Source organism: Mya arenaria, chromosome 11 (assembly GCF_026914265.1).
Source record: "Mya arenaria isolate MELC-2E11 chromosome 11, ASM2691426v1".
In the NCBI taxonomy this organism is placed as follows: domain Eukaryota; kingdom Metazoa; phylum Mollusca; class Bivalvia; order Myida; family Myidae; genus Mya; species Mya arenaria.
Genome location: NC_069132.1, coordinates 53,237,543 through 53,259,217, shown reverse-complemented (window position 1 = coordinate 53,259,217; position 21,675 = coordinate 53,237,543). Strand labels below are relative to the sequence as shown.

The following is a 21,675-nucleotide window of genomic DNA, read 5'->3' as shown; positions in this document are numbered from 1 at the left end:
ACTTCCTCGTTTACTAAATTGAATTTATATCGAAACGCATAAGATTTAGCAAAGGCGCATGACTATCAGTTGTTGTAAGGCGTAAAAAAGATTGTGTTTTCCTCTAACCCCGACCGACCCTATATTTTCCCTTACCCTAAACTTTTTTTGCCTTAGATTGGACTTTTTTGTATTTGTTTTTCTTAAAAAAATGTGCATTGTTTTATTGAATATGTTATAATTTGACCATTTTAAATATGAACATTTTTACAATAGTAATAACCCCTGGCATAGGCGGGTTTGTACTAAAGCCCGAATCTCAGAAAAAAAAAATTCGAAGGCCGGATTTTATATTAAGTTTTAATATTTTAGGCATTGTTTTTTCACATTTGTTTTGCTAACACAAACCCTTTGCAGACGATACCATTAAAATATGGGGTCATCAGACAACCATGGTACAATTCACATATATATATGAGCTGTTTTCCCCGCTTCAAAATAATGGAATATTCCATTGCAGTTTCCTGAATTTACGGATTCCACGTGTTACCAAGGTTTATCGCCTGTCGCGAAGGGAACAACTTATTAGCAGACCTTGTAATTAACTCCATGTTAAACAAGAAGTTTTTGCGGCTTTATTTATTTTTCTGGTAATAAAACATGGAACTTTAATGAAATTTCACGAGAAAGTCAAGGTAAACGCGTAAACCTATTTTTTTCTAGGAAGTGTGACAATACCGTATAGTGTACGGGGTATCGAAGATTGGACGCGATTATTTGACAAAAAGCAAGCGGGCGATGGTGATTAAAATGATAAAGGCTTATATATCATATCATCATAACTTCAAGGGTATTTTGTATGCGGGTAGATCACTCTAAACTGCATTCATCGCATGTTTGCGGCATTTCTGTTACATAAGGCTGTCCGGATAGCGCAGTGGTTAGCATATTCGCTTCTTACCAAGGCTCCATGTCGGGTTCGATTCCCGGCCTTGGCGCATGTGAGATTGGTTTGAGGTCACAAAGCCGCACAAGTGGGTTTCCTTCCGGGTACTCCGGTTTCCCCAACAACACAAGAACACACTCTCGCGTAAAATCATGATTAATATATTGTTGAAATAACTTGTTTCACAATCGTTGTAAAACTAATATGTTTAAACTAAATTTTGGGTACCAAAAAATACTTCTTTGGCGAATTTCCCATCAACCGGTGGGGATAAAACTTCCCTTTGGCTTCAAAGTTTTGTTTAAGGGACCCTTGGGGATGTGACGGGTCAAGCCATAATGCAGCCATTGTAGGGCGCGGGCAGATCTTATACTCACTTACAACAATATAAATTGGTAATTAATACAAATGCAACTTAAAAACGGCCTTGAAAATATCATTCTATTGCATTCAATAAGCAAATACATTCGAGAAATAAAAATGCTTATCATCATACGCTTATTTATTAAAATACGTGTTCCGAATGTGTTCATGTTGGTGTGTAGTGGGTGTATTTTTAAAATGTATATATAGTATAAGCTCTCTGATGAATTATAGAGATTTATCAGTGAAATAGCAATTTGATATTGTTTCACTATTTTGACATTTTAGCACGCTCTCACTTCAAACGTCAGTGCGCAGAGAGCTGGGACGCAATTTCAACGACGTCATTCCCTGTCAAGTGACGTAACTTGGGCTTACAATTTGGCGCACTTTTCTCGAAAAAAAAAACACTTTTAGATTTAATTGTATATTCTTGTTAGGTAAATAATAACAAATTGTTGGTTTCAGTGTAAGAAAACCAACGTATATACTTCAATCGTGGCTACGCCACTCGTAATATGTAGCTTTTGATACTCACTCGATGAAATATAATACGATCTTACACCAGAATAAACTATAACCCTTTCTCAATATATATAAGACTTCTAAACTTACCCAGACGCAGTTCTTGGACTTTTCACACTCGTCATCGCTCACTCGTCCTGGTAGAAACTGAAACAGTTAAAAAGGAACATTAGAATCATAGTTTTTAGTCTATTAATTGGGCGTTTTTACAATTGTTTCACCAATACAAATAGTGTAATAAATAAGTCATGCATGTATATAATCTTATCATTTTCTTGAAAGTTTATACGTTCTATAGAACAAAGTAAGACCCGAGCGTCGTTTTTTTGCGAAACAAGGTTTACCGAGTTTCTACAAAACACCCTGCGCGAGGGATGGGATGATCCTCACCCGTGTGGCCAATGTAGATGATGCGTTCAATTCGCAAACCAATAGAGAGATTGTCTATTTATAGGTCATATAATCAAGCAAAAATAACCAAACATATGACACTTACGAAAATTCACTTTATGTCTTAAATAGTCGGAACCTCGGGAAATACTTCGAGATAACGAATATTCGATATAACCGAACTACAAAACATGTCTAACTAACCCTAGAACGATCGAATTTTTTTCGACATAAATAGAACTTCAAGATAACAGAGTTCGACATAGCGAGTTTCGAATGTATACATATTATTCGTTGGTGCGGAGGAAAGCAAGCTGTTGAGGTCTTTGTTCCCATATATAAGGTGTAATCTCCTGAAGTTATCAACAAGTTATCAACATTTCTGTTTGCAGAGGTTAATGCATACTTATCAACCAACAATATCTCGGAACTTGAAAAACTGCCATCAAAAATGCTTACAATTATCTTTTCTTATCTTAGAAAAGACCTGAGAGCTACAGATAAAACGGGAGAAAATAAGACGAATGTACATGAAAAAGGGCTGTTGTAAACATAAAGTATTTTAATCTTTGATCCATCGATACTTGTGTTTACTTTTTTACGGGGAGCATCATTAATAAAAGGATCGTTGAAAATAGGTTAATGGGTCATTATCTAGATGTAGCCCATGAAAATTTGTTTCTAAAATCATCACAATTCTATGTACAATGTCTGAACATATGGAAATGATACAAATATGTTCACGGACGTCGATGCAATGAAAGGGTGAAAGTGGTGAAGTTGTTAAAGCTGCACTCTCACAGATTGACCGTTTTTACAACTCCTTAAATAAACCATTTGTGGCGTAAATGTCTGGAAACAGGTGTAACAAGATTGCTGACAAAAGATAAGATCATATTTACGTTCGAAAACTGATTTTTATGGCTAAAAGCGTTCCTAACGCTCAAAGAAAAAATGGAATTTTCGGCAGTTTCCCAAACGGTTGAGATCTGTTCTATGGTGAATTATTTTATATGGAATATGGAATTTATTGAATGCAACGATACAAAAATCTAAGACAAAAACTTAAAATAATGTCAAAACTGTCAGTCTGTGAGTGTGCGGCTTTAAGGCGTCCGCCTCTCACCCAAGAGCTAGTGGGTTAATCTCAACCAGGGCCCATGATAACTAACAATCTCAAGTCCGTAGAATTTGGACGCAAGAGGCAAAACTTCACATCTTTATTTATTTCTGTATTAACCTATCCCTGTGTGTTATGGTGCCATTTGATGGATGGCGAGCAGCGACAACGGGAGTTTTAAAACGCTGACATAAAGCTTAATATAAGTGTTTGTTTTGTAAATGCCATTCAAAAGAATAAATTCCAGATAATTCCCTCATAATATATAGTCTCTTTTATCCACGTTCAATTTACTCAAAATAGTACAGTGTGTTCACAAAATCAAATACAACTGAACTCAACTTAATTCAGTTAAGGCCTCCGGCCCAAAATACATACATTTATATATATATATTATAAATTACAATACAATGGTGTCATTGCTTAATACAATTGTATACAAATTTCAATATTAATCCGCCATTTCTAACAAGCAAAAATTAAATATTGCCACTTGTCTAATAACAAAACTATTTCTGACTGTAGGAGTCTGTAAAAGGCAATTCTGAATTGTAAAGTATTATCAACAATAATGTCCTTCGAACCTATGAATACTTAACATGGTATCATTGAAGTAAATAACAACCTTTTTTGACGATCAACATACATTTTTGTTCTTCGATTTATATAGTGCCGACTTTCTGCTAAGCATATTTTTTTTCTTGTTTCTTCTTGAAACTGACAGTTACATACACACACAATAAAATGAACACTTGAGAGACTGGCATCAATATTTATCTGAGGCATAGACGCCCTACCCCTTCAGTTGAAAATGCATTTATTAGACCTTTTAAAAAAAATCCTTGTTTGAAAATCATGTACATAAGGGCGTACGTGGCTGCACGCCAGTGACCCACATAAAACATGTGCATAAATCTCTGAAATAACAACGTTTATGACTGAAATTGCACAAGTACATATCTTTTTTACATGCACTAGGAATTGCTCCCCGAGGGGGGTTTTATTGCGAACAAAGCATATCTTAGGGTCATAAGCTTCTTATTTATTTTAGACAAACTCAGACTTATCGTCGTGTGATGCCAAAGGCTAGATAATTTGTTTTCAGTTTTCATCACAGGTTTTGATATCCGTAGAGATTTCGGGGGTATTTATTGTGATTTTTGATGCCCCTCATAGGTAACTTTAGACTGCCCGAACACAAAATACATGAAACAGATGAATCACTTTCATAAAATGGTGTAAATGTAGTCAAAGTATGTTTATATAACTACAGACGTGATAAAAATGTCTAAAGATCGTTAAATGGCATAAATGAAGGTAAGGGGCGTAACTGTGTATGACGACATTGAACTAAGGGACTTAACTGAACAATTTTAAAAATATGTCATTATATAATACAGTCATAAAATACATATTTATACGCATATTAGTTATAAATGAATCCATATTTGGGCTAGAACACAAATTGAGAACATGAGCCTACTATGAGAAGGTAGGGGACGGGGTATGGGGACGGGCGGTAAGGGGGGGAGGGGCTTTACCACATTACAAGAAGTTTGGAATATAAAACCCTTTCACAAAGACTTCCGCTTTAACACATTCATCTTCAAAGGGCCGATTTTTCAGAACAATCTTAAGTTAGGTAACGTTGGTAACGTTGTTAATTACTGGCTCGTTGTTAACAAAATAATCAAGTCTTAAATACTCTGAAATACTCTGAATGTTTCATGGAACTATATGTTGTCTGTGGTACTTATCAAAATAATTGAAACAGATTCAGCTACGCTTGATTTACTTACAGATGCATTCTTACTCCCACATAAGATTTACCACAATTAATAATATTGTTTTAATGTACTGAAAAAGATGAATGAATGGCGAAAACAATGGTATTATGAAGGACACCGAGTTTTATTTGAAAGAAATGTGCACGGTATTTCTACTTTATGAGACTATAGTAGACCACAGTACATCTTTTAGCATTCACCAATCATTTAATAATTTTGCGTTTTCAGCTATTTAATACACGGTTACAATCTTTATTCAGTAATTAATATTTTCAATAAATGCATTTTTTAATAAGTAGTTAAACGTTTACCACTTCAAAATGTTTGTTATACATGTGTATGTATTGATTTTGAATAAAGGTGTCTTTTTAAATATCTCAGCATATCATAAAATGTTTCACCTTTGAATGTTAACAATGATGCCGTTAACAACGTTGTGAACTTTAACAAAATTCTGAAGAATCGGCGCATTTGTTTGCTGAATATATTGCACAATTTCATATGACATTAATAAGTCTATGCAACAAAACATGTACGAAAACGAGGGCGGAATGTCTTTTAACAATACCAGTAACTGCCAAAAGCACTCGAGAGGCGAACATATTGAAATTTATATTCCTAGACACTTCGTCAGATAATCTCTAAACTTCACTATCACATTCTAAATACATATATGTCTCTTGCTACAGTGCAACAAATTGGTAATCATTATGAAAACACAAGTGGTTCACTCTTGTGTTAACAGACTTGAAAAGTTTTTGTCGTAAATTCAAGAGTACTTTATCCATGTTTTGACAGAATGCTTTCGAATGTTGCAATAGAGTAGGTCACGAGAGACGAAAGAAATGTTTGGATCTGTCGATCGGAAGACCCCGGCCATTTTCCATCGAAAACAGCCTTGGATGTATGCCGGTACATCAGTACAAGTAGTTCGTAAAATTTTAGTAATAATTAATGGTTATTTTTATAACTAAAGTTGAAATTGATTGCCGGTGAAGTGTATTATTGCATAAATGATAAATATATATTATGAGTAAAGTCATTAAGTTCAATTGCTAAATTGAAATTACTACGCGATATACTTGCAGCGAAGTTAAAAGTAAAGATTTCTGACATTGTAAACCATCCATATACATCCGAGGTTGTTTTCGATGGAAAATGGCCGAGGAGTTCCGAATGAGGATTTGTAAGATAAGTGGTCTGGTCTCTTTTAACTATGTTTATTTACAAGCATTCCACTTTTCCATTTTTCAACACTTGAATCAGGTGTATTCGAAGGTATAAATTGCTCTAGGTATTTCTAAACACAAAACATAGGCAGGCAAAGTGAGAGCTGTACTTGCCATATGTCATTTTTGAGACATCAAAAGCTTCCCGGAGAATAAAAACCCAAAATATGCACTTAAGACATGCCAGGGCGCTAAACAATTAACAGTTAACAAAAGCACATCGAATTATGCAGACACTACGAGAAAAAGTCTACGGGAAAAGGGTAAATTAACAGTTGATAAAACATTGAATTACCGTTGATATTATACCCTAGTCAACACTCGAAATTCGCTATGTCGAACTCTTTTATTTCGATATTATGTTTATGTCGAACTTTTCTTCGAATGTGATGGGTTTAGTAGAAGACATTTTGTAATACGGTTATATCGAATTATCGTTATCCCGAGGTCCAAACGACTTCGACGTAGCGATTTTTAACTGTATATGAAGTTATTTTTAAAATACCAGCTCTTTTAACCTGGTGTGTTATCTTCTATGCTTAAATATGTTGTATGCTAGCTTCACATTCAGCTTATATCATTACATGCATATATAAAATTATGAACCAGACCGGGAAAACATTGAATTTATTTATAGAGTGACATTCTATATTTAGATCAGAATAATGAGAAAACCCCAGTGAATATGAAATATAATGTGCTACGTCGTTGGCTGTCTTGACCAATGAGAGACTGTCTATTTATGGGTTTAATAAAATCAACAAAAGTTGGGTCATAAAGCAGTTAGAGTTAATAAGAAGAAATTACTAGGGGGAAAAGTTGGTGGGGTGGGGGGTGGGGGGGGGGGGCAGTGTAAGACTACTCGACCTCACTCTCTCCCCGACTTTATCAACTCAACGCTGCGGTCCAAGACCTGGTGAGTCATAACTAATATTATGCAAATGGAATCAGTATAAAGATGATTAATATATTACCGCGGCAGACACAATTGATCGTAAATAATGCTACAAAATATATTACCATCATGATATTAATCTAAGAAGTGTGCATACTTGTACCAAAGAGCCTCCAAACCACAAGAATTCGGCAAATCATGCTACTTTTCATCACCAGATCTTGCTAGAGGAATCACTAGGCTTTCCAGAGTCTAAGCTATACAAGGTGGTTGAAAGTATGAAATTTATACGTCGTCTTTTTTCGTTTGTTTCAGTCAAAGTTACAGAATTGGGGTGTTTTATTCGTTTCCATTCAAACAATAACTCAGATAAACGGCAACATGTAGGAAGAGCTTAACTTTGCTATAACTATCGCGGGGAGACATTATGCTATTCACTTATACGTCACGCTATTTATTGAACACTGTCCTTGACAACATACTACCAACTAATTACCTCACCCACTGCCCTTTTGATTTAAACTATTTTCAATAACTCGAGTTGTGGGTGGAGTACCTGTAACTTATGTTTAGCTCTTTCTGACTTTAATGTCCGCCATATACACGTACTTTCTTACTACTAATGTGTCTAAACCACTGGCGAGTTAAGGGGGGGGGGGCATCCGGCAAGCGAGCTCGCTCAAATCGTTCAAGTTTAATTTTATTTCAATATGGGAGTACAAAAGTAACAAAATACGCTAAAATGAACCATTTCCGACTACACAATGTTAAAATGTGCTTTATGGATCAACCCCAACTCCCTTTGAAAATACTTTATGCCATATGTCATTTTTGAGATAGGGCCGCATTTCAAAAGGTTGCGCCCCTTAGTTATGCCCCTCTTACGTCAAATCCCGGACCGCCCCTGTAAACTAAAAAGACAAAATGTTAACTCTAGAAATGGCTGCTAGCAATGGAATGATACCCAAGAAACAATGTATTATGTTATAATAAGGACATTACACATACGACTATTAGCTATGACATTAATTACTGCACCATTTGCCATAATCAAAGATGCGTCTGCTCTGTTGATACTAAAAACACGTGGTGCACATAGACATGCCGAGAATTAGTATTACGTCATTGCTGTTAACACTCGGATGAGCATGTGGCAATCTATCATTAACCTTGTATCGCCATTCATTATAGATTGTTTACAGCAATTAGCAACTTTGTGTACTAGTTCTAATTTTGAATAACATGGTTGGTGCAGAAATATGGGTAATTCAGACTAGGATGCACTTGAAAAGATACATACTTGAGTTTTAAAAACCTGCAGTCTATTTGTATTCATAAAACTTATTAAGCAATTTCTTAACTTAAGTCGATTCCCTAAAATGTTAAAAGTCATGTTAAAGATTGTTTTTAAGTGATGTTAACAAAAAAGCAAGTTTATTTAATACAATCAATGAAAAGAAAGCATTTCAGATATTGTTAAGATATTGTATCATATGACTAGTGAAATAATTAACTTAAGAAATTGAAAGTTAGGATATTACTTGAGATATTTTATGAATACCGGCCGGTTTCCTTTTTTTAATTTAGCCGCATTACACACTAAGTAAAGAATTTCCAACTTCCTGACTGGATTGTTTTTTATAACTGTCCAATCCTATAACAGAATTTCAAACGGGAACCTATTTTATCGTCTTAGATTTTTCGTTAAAGCACCCCCCAATGCCCATTTGAAAAAAAAAATACTGAATGAAATCCGTATTACAAAACTACGTAACTAAACAAATTCACATGTATGAGTATACCGGTTAAGAACCAAATATTGGACATGCTCAAGTCAAATTATAACGAGTCAAGGAAATCGAGGAAGCAAGGCTTTTACTTTTCAGCTTGATGGAAAAAAATGATATCATTTCTGTTTCGTGTAGAATGATAAATTAGTTTGTTAACTAATCAGTTTTAATGATAATTGTTGCTAGACGAACATTATAAGTGAGTAAACCAGACGATGGTATTCATCCATAATTCACGGAATAATGTGCATGCGTGTTTTAAGGATACAATGGTTTGAGGTTATCCTCTGATATATGAGTCAGCTTAAACAAGAATTATGATCGTCGTAAAGGCTCAAAATTGATACCAGAGTTATTTTGAGAGTAACTCTTTTCCACTCAAAAATTTAAAGTGACACTCTTATTCAAAATCAATACATACACATGTATAAAACACACCAATGTTTGAGTGATAAACCTTGAACTACTTTATAAAGAATGCGTTTATGGAAAATATTAATGACTAATAACAAGAGAGTAACAGTGTATTTAATAACTGAAAACGCACGAATATTAAATGATTGGTGAGTGCTAAAAGATTTACTGTTATCAACTGTCGTCTCATACGGTAGAAACCCCGTGTTTTCTGAACATTTCTTTCAAATAAAACTTGGCATCCTTCATAAGAACCAATGCTTTTGACATGTATTAATTCTTTTTGACATGTTAAAACTACTGTATAAATTGTGGTAAATTGGATTTAGGAGAAAGAGTGAAACTTTAAATATAAAGTGTTCATCCAGTAAACATAATTATTGTCGATTTAAATGAGATTTCAATTCAATTTCAATTTTAAAAAGGTGTTGGTCGTTCTACAATTGCAAAATAAATTTACAATATTAAAACCTTTAACAAATGGTTAAATGCCAATATTCCAGAAATAATCAGTTAACGCACGATTTGTCAATGAAGAGTACTCACAAAACACATGAAATGGTCATAAAAGGTATATAAAAAATATATATCAAAAAATAATTGGACTTTAAAGAAAATATGCGGTCATAAATGTTATTTGCGAGGAAAGCCAAGTTCTACGTTATAATACAAATGTCGTGCATCTTTTAACAGGTACTCAATTAATGCCAGGAGTTTGATTCAATTTTCCCAGGCTGGAGCACCTGTGGCCGCTAAAACTTCAGTACAGGTGGGAACACCCCGGGGAGGGGGGGGGGGGGCGGTACATTTTGAACATTTGGTCAGAATGACATGGAATTTATTTGATGGAAATGTATTTTATTTGTCTGGAAACGTTGCTCTAATTTCAGTTGTGTGGCTTTGACCGGAAATTGCTCAAAACTCGTCTGGTGAGCAGACCGTTAATAAATCATCAAAGACTAATTCCTTTTCGGTGTTCAAAAATACTTATTTGTTGCAAAAGATACAAATTTCTCGAACATTATAAGCGCCCTATAACTGGATTTAGCTAAGCTGATTATTTTTACTTTGGTATATATATTTATTTTTTTTCGGTGTTCGAAAATACATGTATGTTGACCCAGACGCCAATTTTTCGAAACATTTCAAGTGCATTGTAACAGGTTATAGCTTAGGTGACTATTTTTATTTTTATAATTTTTCTTTTCGGTGTTCAAAAATTTCTCGAACATTAAAAGTGCCTTATAACATAACTAAGCTAAGCCATATATTTCTATTTTGGTATAATTTGTGTAATTTTCACATATTTTGGACTTTAAACCGGAATAATCGTTATGCTTACCATGCTACTTTCATCTTTATTTAGTAAAATCAAAATTGAGCAAAAACAATGACTTAATGAAATAAGTGATTAAAACATGTCATGCTTAGAACGCTCGAGAGTTTTGGACCTAGGGTAGCAATAACAACGTAAAAAATTAATTAAATGCGGTATATTAAAGTGATATATCATTTTAAAGGTTACGTCATTACAAACTCAAATATGCACATTTTTTCAAAATTCATCAATTTTTGACATAATTATGGCCCTTTTAATTTTACATTTTTATCAATTTAAATAAATTGTCAATACAGGATTTCGGCGTACCTTCAATAATCTTTAATCTGTATACACGTCACCAATGGCAACACTTTGTATTGTTTTATTTCATGAACTTTGTGTTCAGTTTTGGCATTTGCTAATGCACTTGATTTAATGCACTCAAATATGTAGCAAAATAATGCATCTATGATTCTAAAATGATTTCAACATCTTAGATCTTTTTTGAAACGGCCCCCAATCTCCAAAGTTAAGGTGTCTGAAAATGATTTAGAATGTATTAATTGTTACTTTCAATGTTTATATTTGCCTGAAATTAACACACAAAACTCGCTATTTCGAAGTCGTTTGGACCTGGGAAAATACTTCGAGATAACGAATATCATTCGATACTACTGAAATACAAGAAAGTGTAAAACTAAACCGAAAAAAAGTCGGAAAAGGTTCGACATAACCAGAACGTCGAGATAACATAGCAAGTTCCGACTATATATTTCGCCTATTTTCTTCGACATATACATTTATATGTAAGTATGACAGGATATCAACAGTACTCTATAAAGAATATATCCAAACTCTTGTAGCGATCCGCAAACATTAATCTTACAAGCTATGTATCTCTTATGACTTCTTTAATATTCTTTCCTCAGTTTTTACATGGATTTGAGAATGGAGTGTAATTTTATCGGCTCATTTCTTCTGTTCAACCATCTGTCTTATTATAAGTCGGTCTGACATATGTTAATCTGTAAGATGTTTCTTTCTGTATGTCTGTATGTCTGTATGTCTGTCTGTTTGCCGTCCGCCTAAAAGCCCACCCACCTGATCGTCCACCAGCCCACCCACACGTCCGTCCGTCCGTCTCTCTCTCCCTAACTCCGTCTGTACTTACGTCCGTGATGCGGAGACCTGTTTATCATGTCTGTCCGTCAGTCTGTCTGTACGACTGTCTGCGCAGTCGTCTGTGTTGAGTTGACCATCTTTGGTTAGGTAAGCTAAGCTGATAAATATTCTATTTACAAAACATAGACAAATCTCACAGCTGTAGCGGCCATTGTTTACGGTTGTACTGAAACTTGGCCAGGACACGGCGTTTATCAGCTGATGTTTTACGGTAGCGACCATGAATAATCTCGGAGGTATAATAGCGTCTGATGTTGTTTCCAAGTCTCTAATCAAGTCTGATGTGTTCGAAGCATTCATGTCAGTGTTTATTACTCTCCTGGTTAATATTAAACACTATCATTCTATAACACCATCATTTATATCGTAAGTATACATTCTACATTTCAAGCGATAATATTGAATGATATGCGTTTTTACGTATTTCAAGACTTTAAATATATTTTATGTTGTTGTTTTTATAAAAAGTAAAATCCCGCGTGGTAAATGTCATGAAGGTATCAAAACTTTATTCAGTTTTAAAGGCATAGGTATCTCCTGACTGACTCTAACCCCACGTGTTGTCAATCGACCAGTCTTCAAATCAATCAACCAATCAATAAAGCAAACAAGTCACAACGCCAACAAGTGAGTGAGTGATTTAATGAATAATGATTGTACGAATTAAATGATTGAACGAATAAATGAACGAATGAACGAACGAACGAAGAAATGGATATTTGAATGAATGAATGAATGAATGAATGAATGAATGAATGAATGAATGAATGAATGAATGAATGAATGAATGAATGAATGAATGAATGAATTAATTAATTAATCAATTAATAAATCATTTAATTAATCCATCCATCGAATCATCAATTAATCAATTAAACAGTCAGTCAATTAATCTATCAAATAATCAATCTATCCTGGGGGGTTTTATCTATGGAAACCATCGATCAATATACGAATTATGCAATGTTATTAAGACGACCAATCAATCGATAATACATGTCAATGCACAATTCCTGTTTAAGCCAATTCATATAGGTATATAAAATTTGTTGAAAATTTCGTTCCATGCTCCTTATAATAGGTAATAACGATATCAAAGCCATCCATGAGACCTATTCCACTCACCTCTGTAACACAGTGGGCCCGGCATCTAGCCACAGGGATAACACCCGTACTGCCGGAGTCCCCCGCCGCCACGGCTGCCAGCGTCAACAGCGCCGCCACGTGCACGATGACACATGCGCACGTCCGACAGAACCGCGTACCATGGTAATCCATTGTGTTTCACTTTATACTAATGGGTTCGTTTCGTTTTTATGAATGTTGACCTATAAAGGCGTTTTATTGTTGGTTTGTTTTCATTTTAAGTAACATAATTATTATATTCCTCTGCATAGAAATCATGAGTAAGTACTATTTGGATAACACCATTAACCTTTGATTAACTCCATTTTCTGAACACTGTGTATTTGTCTTCAAAAACTAGAAGAATGATTTAGATTCAGATCATGCGTGTAACAATAGTGGCCTATTTATCCTCTCACGAGCACAAAACAACGCCAAAAACCACCTGCTCGGCACAACCACTGGAGTTGAGGGACAACACTAGCCGCTCAAGCCGGAAGTTGCGTCCCAGGGGAGGCCGCTCGCGCTTTGGGCTTGCCAATCACCGAGGGACGTCACAATAAATTTCCGAGTTATCACAGGAAACAGGGGATAGTGATCCACGGCAATATCCCCCTCACAGTTCTAACAATTGTTTATTATTTGTTAATCCACAATATGAACGCTGTATCGGAACGTCTGCGATTTTCCAGAAACTCCAAGCTATATTGTTATGATACTTCCCAGAAAAGCGCTATATATCGTTCCACTGTTTTTCGGATCGGCAACTTAATGAACCTAATAAAAATTTAGTACATATGAGTGAACATACATCAAGATTTCAGTCAAATTTCTCGAACCATTGCATAAACCAGACCATGACATGGTTTCTAGGGCCCCGATTAAACGCCTGATAAACGTGGGGATCCTAAATAAATTAAATTCAGATTACCTCGTTCTGGGTAATGGACAATCTTGTGCCTGTTTTGGAACCAAAAATTGTAACGACCTTTATGCTTGTAACGTTAAATTCTTGCATACCAATAAGATTTACGAATTTTAGCTTTTTCTTATGAAAGTATTTATGTAAAATACTTATACTCTCTTCTGGTGCATCCAAAAAACAAACTATTACTCAGTAGTTTGGTTAATTTTGGCGAACCAACTCGAATAAATCTCTAACAGGTTTTAGAAATGTAATAAAACAACTCTTAGCAGTCATTAACCGCACAACTACATTATTTTTAATTTTGAAGAAACTGATACCTTTTTTATGTCCTGTATTTATTATAAAATCTGCATATCCAATCATAAAGTTTATCAAAACATCTTCGAGTCTATTAAACACAGCTTTGTAGGCACGCGTTCATTATTTTGCTATTAACAACAACAACTAGTCCTTAAAATGCCTACATGTAAGGAAAATTGGTCCGTAAGTCTGTTAACTTCATTTATATGAGTCGGTAAAAATGAAATATAGAAATATGAAAAATACGTGTCTTTCAATAGAGCGTAAAATAGTTACACGTGTTTGCTGCAATATTATCCATCTGAAGTTTTGGGGATAAATTGTTGAAAATAATGAGTTTTCAAGGAAATTGATTTAAAATGTACGAAAGTAATTAATTTCATAACAGACAAAACATTGAGATATGTTGCGCAATGCTATCTCTCTCTTTCTCTCTCCCTCTCCATCGGGAAAGAATTAAATCACAAGTTAGATTTTAGAAACATTTCTTTTTAAACTGATTGGTATATGCCAATATCTTATGAGCTTTAAAACGTTTTAAAAGATATTTACTTGCAAACACAAAAAACTTTATATTGAGTGAGTTGTATATATCACTTAAAAATGATTTTATATTTTTAAGCGAAATATTAAAATCCAAAGTTAAGACTATCCAGGAAACATTTCTAGTTCAAGAGTTTAAATATATTTAATTCACGATAAGCTTTAATATTTTCACAAACAACTTCATATCCTCCTTAAACAAAAAAGTGAAAAAGATATTATAACACATGACAATTATTTTAAGCTTTGATCTTTACACCTACTGCATATAATCCTAATAAAACAGCGATGAAATAAATAAAGAATACGATATATCAAACGGATATTTACAACCGCTTTTAACTAATTCTACTGTAGTATTGAAATTGAACACCTTCAACTCTGTTCGCCCATTTTAAGGATAATATATTTAATTAGTGTTCCCATGATATTGTCTTTCGTAAGAATACTTTCCTCATCTTAAATGTTATTTAATTCCCATGAGAATCGTTATTTTTGAAAGATAAATGAATAAAAAGAGAACACTTTTTATGAGTTACAAATGCATCTTGTTATGTACCCCCTTTTAAAGTTTACCAAATGAGGTTTTACTTTTATGTTTCAAAGATATTTGTTTTCATAATTATTAGTCCGATTTGTACATACTTAATTATTTAATGAAAGTATGTGCAATAATAGATTTGATAGCATACATTAATATAACATTAAATATATTATTTATATATCATATAGAGCAACATGCGTACGGATTTGTATAGATTTACAATTAAATAGTAATACATTGAAAAACCAGTCTAACCAAAGTTTTTATATATCACATAAAAGTAATCCATTGATCACACAAATCGCACGATTTATCACTTATTCAATAACTTTACCAATTCAAAACTTCTACGGAATAGTTCCAATGTATAGTTCAAGACTTTCAGAGATTAGTTCCAATAGCTGAGCACGTAAATAACGGTTAATCCTAGCGAGAATAATAACCTTACTGTATACTGGAAAGAAACACCATCAAATCGACCGCTTAGAACTGAAATTTGAAACTTATTTCCTATCTATCAGAGGAGTTCCGAATCATTCTCGTGCCAAACTTGATTACGCATGCGCAGTGGAGGCAACGAGGAGAGCTCATTTGTGGTTTCTCAAACTGAGAGCGGCTTGATATTTATCTCGTTCGATGACGGTTGCTGGAGAAAATACGTTATGATACTGATCAATGCATTTATAATTCGTGCATGTTTATTTAATAGGCCAGTATTTCTAAGAATAAATTAATGTATTATCTTCAGGCAGACTGCCACAACATTATCAAAACCAAGACGTAAAAAAGAAAAGGTAGAATAATTATTATAAGAACATTAAAACGTACTTATCTTAAAAATAAAGAATTGCTGAATAAGATGCAAGAAACAATTTAAAATAAAATAATAATAAAAAAGTTTTAATGTTTTATTTTTTTATTCGTCAAGAGGTGCCATAGTCTAAAAAGCAAATTACGAGTGGATTTAATTTCTTTAATTGTTTTTGATGACCTAAGTAGTAAATAGTATTAATTCTTTTCAAAAGATACATAGAGCATAGACATTTCACAGTGTCTGCACCAGTGACATTAACTTTTATATCTAAGAATTAAACTGCCAGGAATGAAAAGCCATTTTGCAGGTGCACCCGCAAAAAATAATACGAGACTGAGAGGTTTATTTGTAAACCGGTTTTATTTATACTCCGCGTTCGATTTTTGTCTTGTCCTACATTCACCGATGATTGATATAACGAATCGGCCATTCACTGGAATTAGACGAAAAATGGGCAATAAATAAACAGTTAAACAAATAAGAACACTTGAGATGAATAAGTCCGCCGACGACATGTTTTTGTCTGCAGATATCTCGTAGATGGGTTATATTTAAAACAGTTGCATTGGTTTATGTTAGTTACAACTACATAAGCGTATTGTTAACACCATGCCGACAATAATCAAACATTAGCTTTGGTTAAATATTTAGCGTCATTAATATACTCCCAAAGTCATAACTACAACATACAGTCATACATTGCTTGAAATATGAACTACATGTAATAGCCTTAAAAAGCATGAACTAAGCTTACCGTAAACAGGATAAAATAACCTACGCCATAAACTAACCTACGGCAGAAACAAACCCACGGTATTAACTAACCTTCAGCATACACTAACCTACGGCATACACTAGCCTACGCCATAAACTAACCTACGGCATAAACTAGCCTACGGCATTAACTAACCTTCAGCATACACTAGCCTACGCCATACACTAGCCTACGCCATAAACTAACCTACGGCATAAACTAGCCTACGGCATAAACTAACCTACGGCATACACTAGCCTACGGCATACACTAACCTACGGCATACACTAGCCTACGGCATACACTAGCCTACGGCATACACTAACCTACGGCATACACTAACCTACGGCATACACTAGCCTACGGCATAAACTAGCCTACGGCATAAACTAACCTACGGCATACACTAGACTACGGCATACACTTACCTACGGCATACACTAACCTACGGCATACACTAACCTACGGCATACACTAGCCTACGGCATACACTAACCTACGGCATAAACTAGCCTACGGCATAAACTAACCTACGGCATACACTAGACTACGGCATACACTTACCTACGGCATACACTAACCTACGGCATACACTAACCTACGGCATACACTAGCCTACGGCATACACTAACCTACGGCATACACTAGCCTACGGCATACACTAACTTACGGCATACACTAGCCTACGGCATACACTAGCCTACGGCATACACTAGCCTACGGCATACACTAACCTACGGCATACACTAACCTACGCCATACACTAACCTACGGCATACACTAACCTACTGCATACACTAACCTACGCCATAAACTAACCTACGGCATAAACTAGCCTACGGCATAAACTAACCTACGGCATACACTTGCCTACGGCATATACTAGCCTACGGCATACACTAGCCTACGGCATACACTAACCTACGGCATACACTAACCTACGGCATACACTAGCCTACGGCATACACTAGCCTACGGCATACCCTAACCTACGCCAAACACTTACCTACGGCATTAACTAACCTACGACATACACTAGCCTACGGCATAAACTAGCCTACGGCATAAACTTACCTACGGCATACACTAGCCTACGGCATACACTAACCTACGGCATACACTAACCTACGGCATACACTAGCCTACGGCATACACTAACCTACGGCATACACTAGCCTACGGCATTAACTAACCTACGACATACACTAGCCTACGGCATACACTAGCCTACGACATACACTAGCCTACGGCATAAACTAACCTACGGCATTAACTAACCTACGGCATACACTAGCCTACGACATACACTAGCCTACGGCATAAACTAACCTAAGGCAGAAACAAATCAACGGCATTAACTAACCTACAGCATACACTAACCTACGGCATACACTAGCCTACGGCAAACAATAGCTTACGGCATAAAATAACCTACGACATAAACTAGCCTACGGCATAAACTGACCTATGGCAGAAACAAACCTACGACCTTACCTAACCTACAGCATACACTACCCTACGGCATACACTAACTTACGGCATACAGTAGCTTACGGCATAAACTAACCTACGACATAAACTAGCCTACGGTCTACACTAGCCTACGACATACACTAGCCTACGGAATAAACACACCCACATACACTAGCCTACGTCATAAACTAACCTACGGCATACACTTACCTACGGCATACACTAGCCTACGGCATAATCTAACCTACGGCATACACTAGCCTACGGCATACACTAGCCTACGTCATAAACTAACCGACGGCATACACTAGCTTACGTCATAAACTAACCTACGGCATACACTAGCCCACGGCATTAACTAACATACGGCATAAACTAACCTTCGGCATCAACTTGCATTGGTATATACAATGAACAAATATTGTCATAAGTCCTAAGGTATATATCATTGAAATAAACCTTGAACTTACATTGTCACCAGCATAGAACTACCATTGTAATATACCATGAACTAACATTGCCATAAACCTTCAACGAACATTGCCATACAACATGACTTAGCCTTGCCATTTACACTGATCTAGCTTTGTTTTAAAACCTTAACTAGAACTGTCAAAAATCTGGGTAACATTTTATTTATTTATTTATTATTAGATAATGGTTTCACCGTTGAATATGTGTTCATGTTCTTTCTTATTACATAAGAGACCATACTACATGTGTTTCCAAACTAACCACGACCACGGTCGTAACACTTCTCCGTTTTATATGTGAATCCTATACACGGCACTAAAGGTATCAAAAAACGCCGTTCTCGGACAGTACCGGACCGATGCGCAAATACAGACCCCTAGCTAAACATTTGTATTTCAGTTAATAAAATTTAAGGGGAGGCGGGGAAAAGGAGGGGCGGGCAGGAGGGGATGAAAATCAAGCAATTAATTTATAGTCGCCTTAGCCCGGTACAAGTCTGGGTATTCGGATGGTAGGTAAAAAGCAAGCGTGAAGATTAAGCGTGAAGCTCGTTCAGACTTGAACAGAAACCTACACTAATTTCTTCTTGCAATAAAATGGCGTCGATAATTAACTACTGAAGAATAACTGCTTTTACTCCGAGTCAAATGTTAAACAGGAACATGTGTACAATATCTGCAAATATGCAGTGTGGTCAACATGTATATCTATTATTAATCAAGCACATGGCTTATCATATAGGCGGCATGCTTATTTTCATGAATGATGCATATTAATAGCCTCGTGTTATAAATTAGTAGGATACGTAATATTTAGTATATATTACAGCATATAATAATTCCTGTGTTGCCGTACACCAAAGAAGTACTAAGTTCCTAGTTAACAATGCTAGTTAAGGTATTATTACACTATTAATTCAGGTTTAAAAACAGATCAAGCCCCCTGTCTATTACAATTTCAGTTTGATGACAATGCCAGTTCAGGTTGATAAGGGCGGGTGTGTAAGATTATTTATACTCGCACTCGGGCCTTGCCCATTCGGCGAGTGCTCCGTTAAGATTGTTAGTCATTTTAGGTTTTTGGAGCAATGTGCACAGACAGAATGTAACCCTGGTTAGAGCTACCCTGGTTCTTTAACGTGCACCAGTGTATAGCACTGTCACACGGGACCCCCATTTAACGTCCTTCCCGGAAGACGATTAGTTTTTTAGTGATGCGACGGGGGATCGAACCTGCGACCCCTGGATTGATAGTAAAGTGTGTTACCTCAAGACCACGGATTCGCCACTCAGGTTGATAACACTTCTACTTCAGGTTTTAAGTGGTTGCTAGTCCTTGGTCAATGACAATGTTAGATCAGGAAAGTGCCAGTGCTAGTTTAGCTTTTATGACAACGATAGTTCAGATAATTAAAGTGCTAGTTTTTGTTATTTATAATGCTAGTTCAGGGTTTATTGCAATGTTAGGTCAGGGTTTATTTCAATAATAGTTCAGGGGTTTTTTGAAATGCTAGTTCAGGGTATATTACAATATTAGTTCAGGATTTAAATCAATGCTGCTTCAGGATTTATAACAATGCTAGTTCAGGTTTTATAACAATGCTAGTTCAGGGTTTATAACAATGCTGGTTCAGGTTTTATAACAATGCTAGTTCAGGTTTTATAACAATGCTAGTTCAGGGTTCATAACAATGCTGGTTCAGGTTTTATAACAATGCTAGTTCAGGGTTTATAACAATGCTCGTTCATATTTTATAACAATGCTAGTTCGGGTTTTATAACAATGCTAGTTCAGGTTTTATAACAATGCTAGTTCAGGTTTTATAACAATGCTAGTTCAGGGTTTATAACAATGCTAGTTCAGCATTTATTCCTTCTTATTCTATATAAAATAAATATGTTTGTGTCGATTTTTTTATCTCGACTTTTTCGCTATGTCGACCTCGTTTTTCAGTCCCAGTGGTCGAATTTCACACATTTCCTATGTTCTTTATGTCGAACTGTAGATCGAGACGTAGGTGTGAAAATATTCAAGACGGTTTGTGGCATGTCGCAAAAACCTTGTGTGTCAATATAACAAACTGTCATAATTGGGGGATACAAAAATGTAATTGGTAAGTGCGAATAATTAAAGTTGTTTGTTTATGTATTTAATTAAAGAGACATTTATTGCTCAAGCTCTTTGGTATTGTATAAAACATGAACATTTTATTGATTGGATAGCAATCCCGAATGGGAACAGAAAGAATAACTTCAAAATGTCAAATGTTAGTTCCACTGCTCTGGTCGACCAATTCAGAGAAGGACCCGGTATAAAATCTTACAATGTACAAATGTATGCAATTGTGGTTTTATGTGTTTTGTGTGATCCATCAACGTAAAAGAAAGAAATTGATATAAATAATTCTTCTTTTGTTTCACTTTATTTTTCAATAATAAGTTCGCTGTTTTCACGACGAAAATATTTAACAAGACCGTTCAATTGTGGATGTAAACATCGTACAATTCAACTCAACGTTTTGGGATTGGTGATATTTTTTGTAATTCGGATGAGTCGACTTTTCGTTATCTCGACTTTTTTGACTAGGTCCCGAAAAAAAGTCGACATAACGAGGTTCAACTGTATGCTAGTTCAGGGTTTATAACAATGCTAGTTCAGGTTTTATAACAATGCTAGTTCAGGTTTTATAACTATGAAATTCAGGCTTATAACAATGCTAGTTCAGGGTTTATAACTATGCTAGTCCAGGTTTTATAACTATGCTAGTTCGGGCTTATAA

General features: G+C 35.3%; 1 protein-coding gene across 2 annotated transcripts in view; it reads right to left on the bottom strand.

Moving 5' to 3' along the window:
* The window catches only part of LOC128207355 (uncharacterized), an 86,901-nt gene extending 71,055 nt beyond the window's left edge, over positions 1-15,846 (bottom strand). The window contains exons 1-3 of one of the 2 annotated variants that reach the window (XM_052910231.1): positions 15,716-15,846; positions 13,067-13,843; positions 1,904-1,960 (exon numbers count right to left, since the gene is read on the bottom strand). In XM_052910231.1, coding sequence (XP_052766191.1) covers positions 1,904-1,960; positions 13,067-13,219 — 210 coding nt within the window. In that variant the 5' untranslated portion in view covers positions 13,220-13,843; positions 15,716-15,846. Of the gene's footprint in view, positions 1-1,903; positions 1,961-13,066; positions 13,844-15,636 lie in introns of both variants that reach the window. The other variant, XM_052910232.1, reaches the window with a different exon arrangement.
* Between the last annotated feature and the right edge of the window lie 5,829 nt (positions 15,847-21,675).